Source organism: Galeopterus variegatus, unplaced genomic scaffold, assembly GCF_000696425.1.
Source record: "Galeopterus variegatus unplaced genomic scaffold, G_variegatus-3.0.2 Scaffold9012, whole genome shotgun sequence".
NCBI classification, from domain to species: domain Eukaryota; kingdom Metazoa; phylum Chordata; class Mammalia; order Dermoptera; family Cynocephalidae; genus Galeopterus; species Galeopterus variegatus.
Genome location: NW_007735123.1, coordinates 50,408 through 56,531, shown reverse-complemented (window position 1 = coordinate 56,531; position 6,124 = coordinate 50,408). Strand labels below are relative to the sequence as shown.

At 40.0% G+C, this 6,124-nt stretch overlaps 1 protein-coding gene across 1 annotated transcript; it reads left to right on the top strand.

The window, feature by feature from the left end:
• Positions 1 to 472: 472 nt before the first annotated feature.
• On the top strand, positions 473 to 1,411 carry LOC103608957 (olfactory receptor 7D4-like). Its single transcript, XM_008593341.1, has one exon. It carries the CDS (start codon positions 473 to 475, stop codon positions 1,409 to 1,411), a length of 939 nt encoding a protein of 312 aa, XP_008591563.1.
• The last annotated feature ends 4,713 nt before the right edge of the window (positions 1,412 to 6,124 follow it).

Sequence of the window (6,124 nt, the reverse complement as noted above, 5' to 3'; positions counted from 1 at the left end):
GGACAATTAAGACTGAAATTCAAGGACGGGGATGTAGGTGTTTCAGTTAAAGGCTGTGGAGAAGCAGTTGCTGATGCTTCTGAGGGAGGGATTCCTGGTGAGGGATTACATAGAAAGACGAGTGAGAGAAAACAGGATAAATTGTTGGGATATGGGAGAGATCAACTTTGGCAATGAACATCCTGCCTAGGCTGGAGAGGATGCAAGGCTATTTAATGAGCAAAAACAGTATACACTAAGCCACAGAAAGAGAAATGGGTGAGTATCTCAGAGGCCAGTAGACAAGGATTGGTCAACCTACCAAAATGCTGCATATAACAAATGACAGAATGTAGAATTTCTAAGATTTTTAATGCTAAGGCTTTTATACCCAATTCTTTAACTTAAGGAAAAAGAAAAAACACAGAGAGATGTTAGAATCTATCCAGTGTCTATTTCACATTCTTCATCTTCTAGCTGACTTGTCAGAGAAATGGAACCAGGAAATGCAACAAGGGTTTCAGAATTTTTACTCCTGGGATTTTCCCAAGACTCAGAGCATCAACCGATGCTATTTGGGCTGTTCCTGTCCATGTTTGTGGTCACTGTGCTCGGGAACCTGCTCATCATCCTGGCTGTGAGCTCTGACTCCCACCTCCACACCCCCATGTACTTCTTCCTCTCCAATCTATCCTTCACCGACATCTGTTTCACCTCCACCACCGTCCCAAAGATGCTGGTGAACATCCAGACACAGAGAAAAACCATTACTTATGCAGGCTGCATTGCCCAGATGTATTTTTTTATGGTGTTTGGAGTCATGGACACATTTCTAATCACTGTGATGGCCTATGACCGTTTTGTGGCCATCTGCCACCCCCTGCACTACCTGGTCATCATGAACCCTCGCCTCTGCAGCCTGCTTGTTCTTGTGTCCTGGTTCCTCAGCATGTCAAATGCCCTGATCCACAGCCTATTGGTGCTGCAGCTGTCCTTCTGCTCCAACTGGGGAATTCAAAACTTTTACTGTGAACTTGCTCAGGTCCTCACTCTTGCCTGCTCAGACACACTCATCAATCACATCCTTCTATATATGGTGACGGGTCTTCTTGGATTTGTGCCCTTCTCAGGGATCATTTTCTCCTATAGCCTAATCGTCTCCTCCATCCAGAGAATCCCATCCACTAAAGGAAAGTATAGAGCCTTTTCTACCTGTGGGTCTCATCTGTCTGTAGTTTTGTTGTTCTATGGGACAGGCCTTGGTGTGTATCTCAGTTCTGATGCATCTTCCTCTTCCTGGAAGGGCATGGTGGCCTCAGTGATGTACACAGTGGTCACCCCCATGCTGAACCCCTTCATCTACAGCTTGAGGAATAGGGACATCAAGAGGGCCCTGCAAGGTCTTCTCGAAAGAAAGCTCTGCGTTCACTGATGGGAACATTGGTCTTAGATTTTTTGAGATAGCAGTAAGACAAGCAGTGGACTAAAGAAATCACATCAAATTTTGCTTCTTACCCTTTTATTACTTTATTTATTTTTAATTGGTTATTGATATTCATGGGATACAAAACTGACCATCACCACTTGTGCCCAAGATATGATGGCCAGATCAATACTATCAGCATGCCCATTACCACAAATTGTGTTTACACCCTGTGTCCTCCACTTAATTAACCCCTGTTTTCTCTCCCCACCCCATTTCTCAACCCCAGTGTGTTCTCTCCCTCTGCAAGTCCAACACACCACTGTGGTCTTTACTTCCTTCCTTCTTTCTCTCTTAGCTCCCGTTATGAGGTAGGACCTCTGGTATTTTTACATCTGTGCATGGCTTATTTCACTCAACATAATTTTTCTCCACCCTATTTCTAAGTCTATGGTCAGAATTGCCTTGTGAATACTGTGTCTGAACCTCTTATGGTGACTCAGTCATCCTCCATTCTTTCCCTGCACTACTCCCACTTTCTCTTTCAACTCCTTCCATTGCCGTATTTCAGCTTGATGTTTGCAGTTCTGTGGGTCAATACAGCCAGTTCAATTACCAACTTGGAAATTGTTGGAAAAGACTTATGAAATAATACATGTCATCAATAACCATTGCTAGCACTTACCAAACTCATACATTTGATGATACTGATTGAATATATATAGTGCTCCGGCTGTCCTGGGTGCCTGGGATACAGCAGTGTTGGAAAAAACAGACAAAAATCCTCACCCCTATAGAGCTCAGATGCAGGATAGCAAAATTTATGAGATCATGTTCTGCATCCACACATAAAATAAGCTCACAGGTTCAGACTCAGAATTCAGAAGAGCAAGAATTGAATGACAGAGTTGCCACTCTATGCATATGTGATGCTGAACAGCTTCCTGAGATGTACAATAGGGCAAAACCAGTGGACAATCAGCAGCAATTAGCAAAGACAGCTGCCCCAACCACCTTGACCAACCTCCCCACTAATGTTTTCTAGTTCTTTTTTATTAACTCACCCCAGCATTTGAAAATCCTACCATCTTTTGTTCCTATGGAGTTGCAGTCAATTTCTCTCCCAATTGCAATCGTCTTTAATTTGTTAATAGATTTTTTTAAATAGCAGTTTTACATTTACAAAAAAAATGAGCAGAAAGTACAGACTGCCGGAGACCAGCTCCAGTCAAGTTGGGGGTCTTTGAAAGAGGGATGGAGAGGTGGTGAAAATAAAAATCACAGGTGGAGACCTCGGTTTCTTTGAAGCATGTTCTCACCCTGCAGGCTGTCAGCGCTGTCACAGCCAAAGCAGCTAAAGCAGCTGAAGCAGCCTTCAGACTGAAACAGCATTTTTATTTGTTACACAACATGGGGGGGTTAACGTGGGCATTTTAACTACATAAACCTTTAAAATTATTAAACCAATATTTAAATGGAAACTTTTCCTAAAATTATGTCAGTTCTCATAAAATTAATAATCCACAAGGTTTAATAAAACTCTGTGGTCAGCCAATTCTTTCTGGTGATTATATCTGTTGTGGTCGATTAGTCCATGACTCGCTGTTCTTTATGTTTTTCACCATTGTGTTTCTTTTCTTCTTACCCTCGTATTAACCTTAAACTTATTACTATCAGCAAGCATAAATTATATGTCTAACTCAAAACTGAGATGGCAGCGATTGCAGTTTCAAAGTGTTAAACAAACCTTATATATATTTTTAACTTTGATTTAATGATTCTCATATTTCTATAGGCATGAACCTATTGTTCATTTGGAAAAGGAATAAAGGATATTTGAACAGCTTTATCATGCATGTACTTAATATAGAAGCTGTGTGGCCCAATGTAAAGTGTCCAATGCACAGCACCATCCCTCACAAAACCAGGCACATTCTAAATTCCATCTATAATCTTTATTTTTAGGAGGGAAAGTTGTGCATCATATGTTTTTGTCCCAATATCTTACTAAGATGTTTTTGTTTAACTTAGGACACCAATGAGTAACAGGGTTTCTATGCATCCTTTCTCATAAACTTAATTCTTCCTTTAGTATCTTTTTCCATTAATTCCAACCATTCTCTTACCATTAATGTAATCCCCTGTAAATGACGTTTGCCAACTTAAGTCATATTTAGGACGTCCCCTAGGAGGGTACCAAATTTTTCCTTTTCCCGTTTTATAATCCATATAACCATTTACCCAGATGGTGGGAAGAGGGTGGGAATTTCTATTGTTTATTAATTTCTTCGGTAAAAACAATTGCTCATGGCTACTCATAAGGTGTTTTTAAAACATCCGTTGGTGTAATAAATTGACTCAAAAGGGACAATTTGGAATTGTTCGGTCTTCCCACATCTTTTGTGGGATAATCTAATTTTATGACAACAACTGTTTGTGTGTCATTTTTTGCATCATTTGGAAACTCAGGAAACTGCCACGCTGACCAAAATATCAAAAGAGAAAGCAAAAGCTGCAGCACTATTCCAAGGCAGAGATCTTTACAGTGAAAGCAAGTGCTGGTAGCTGGGGCCCTGCCAGCAGCTCTCCCTCTGGGGCCTTGCCAACTCAGAAAGGGCAGCCCAAGCTATTCTTTTCAAGACCCTGCCATGGCGTGGACCACGCTAACAGACTGTTGACATACCCCCCACACACCCACAACCACACACACAGTTTCTCCTATTAGTAATATCTTGCTTCAGTGTGGTCCATTTATTACAATAACAACCAATATTAATATATTGTTAACTAAACTTTACAATAGTGTTTCCTCTTTGTGCTGTACAGTTCTATGGGTCTTGCCCAATACATAGTGTTATGTATTCACCATTACAATATCATACAGAACAGTTTCACTGCCTTAAAAATCCTCTGTGCTCCACCTGCTCATCCTTCTCTCCCTCATTCCCTCCCCCCCAAAACTTGGGTAAACACTCCTCTTTTTTTCTTTTCTTCCCCACTACCTCAAACAGTTATCATTTTTTTAGTGAGAACAGTAAAAATACTGTCTTCTAGCTAGTTAAAATTACATAATAAATTGTTATTAATTATAGTCTCCCTACAGTGCTCTAGAACACTAGATATTATTCCTCCTATCTAGCTGTAATTTTGTATCTATTATCCAATCTCTCGGTATCCTCTTGCCCCACTATCCTCCCCAGCCTCTGGTAACCACAATTCTACTCCATGCTTCTACACTTTCTTAGCTTCCACATATTAGTGAAAACATGCGGTATTTCTCTTCCTGTTCCTGGCTTACTTCACTTAACAAAACCTCCTCCAGGCTCTTCCATATTGCCACAAATGGCTGGTTTTCATTCTTTTTTATGGCTGAATCATATTCCATTATGTATTTACACCACATTTTCTTTACCATTCATCTGTTGATGGACACTTGGTTGTTGCCTTCTCTTGGATATTGTGAATAGTGCAATAGTCTCTAATAAAGTTTTCCTTGTCTACTTGACTCATCAGGTGCAATTTTTCTTTGACACAATCAATGACTTTCCAGGCTTTGTAACCAATTTCTACCAAACAATATTTTGTTCTGATGATGAAATTGCACAATATCTTCCTTGTTTAAGTGAATAATATCATATCCCACAAAGGACTTTGGACTGGAAGATGACCAAACTCATTTTGTGGGTGACCTGCATAAATTTAATTTGGAAAATATTGGCTGAGGCAACCCAGTTGTTCCTTAGAATGCTCAGAACTAGTGAGTTCACTCAGAAGGTATTGACAGTAGGAGAGGATTGAGGAGACTAAAGAGGATTGAGGAGACTACATTGATGGAGAGAACATCAAGCATATTTAAATGGGGGTTCAGGGAAGGCATCATTAAGTGCTGTTACTGAAGTGGAAAGCTGAATAAAAAAGAAGAGAACATTCTAGACATAGAGAATAAAGTGTAATGGCCTAGGGGCTTAAAGTAACATGGCCTGTTTGAAGAACTACAAGAAAGCAAATAGGTTTAGACAAGTGGTTCTCAAACTTCACGTCCATCTAAATCACCTGGAGGGCTTGTTAAACCAAGGGTAGCTTGGTCTCAGAAGCTGAGGTTTGGATGCAACAGGTCTGGGGTGGGGCCTAACTTTGCATCTATAAGCTCTCCAGGGAGCAGTAAAAGCAGAGATAGCTGGAAAGAGGAGAGACTAAATAATGAAGAGTCTTATAGGCCCTGGCATAGAGTATGAATTTTATTGTAGGAATAAGAGCAATAATTGGAGGGTTTTAAGTAGCGATGTCATGTTTTAATACATCTAAAAAAATCTGGCTTCCTGGGAAGAAATTGAATATGGAAAAATAATTTAGGAAACTTTTCATGAGTGGAAATAAAATGTTAAGATGAGCAGTTTTTGAAGAATAGGAAAAAAGAATTATATAACTGAGACAGGGAAGTTTTGATAATGTTAATTGATTTGGTAACAAGAAAAAGGAAAAGAGGATCTGAAATGACAAAGTACTTGTCGGGGGGCAGTGACCTGGAAGAGTTTATCTACCTGAAAATTTGAACAGATATATGCTTGTGAATTTTGACAGTAGAAACAGGAAGAGAGCTAAGTAATGTGTGTTGCAGCATGAAATTAAAGTACCTTACACCTTTTGATGTCACCTCTCTGTGTATCTCTTTACTGTATGGGAAAGACCTTGGAATATTCCTCAGTTCTTCAGAAAAGGTCC

Bases quoted from the DNA above. Each gene is read 5' to 3' on its own strand.
- LOC103608957 (XM_008593341.1), top strand. From the start codon at position 473: ATGGAACCAGGAAATGCAACAAGGGTTTCAGAATTTTTACTCCTGGGA.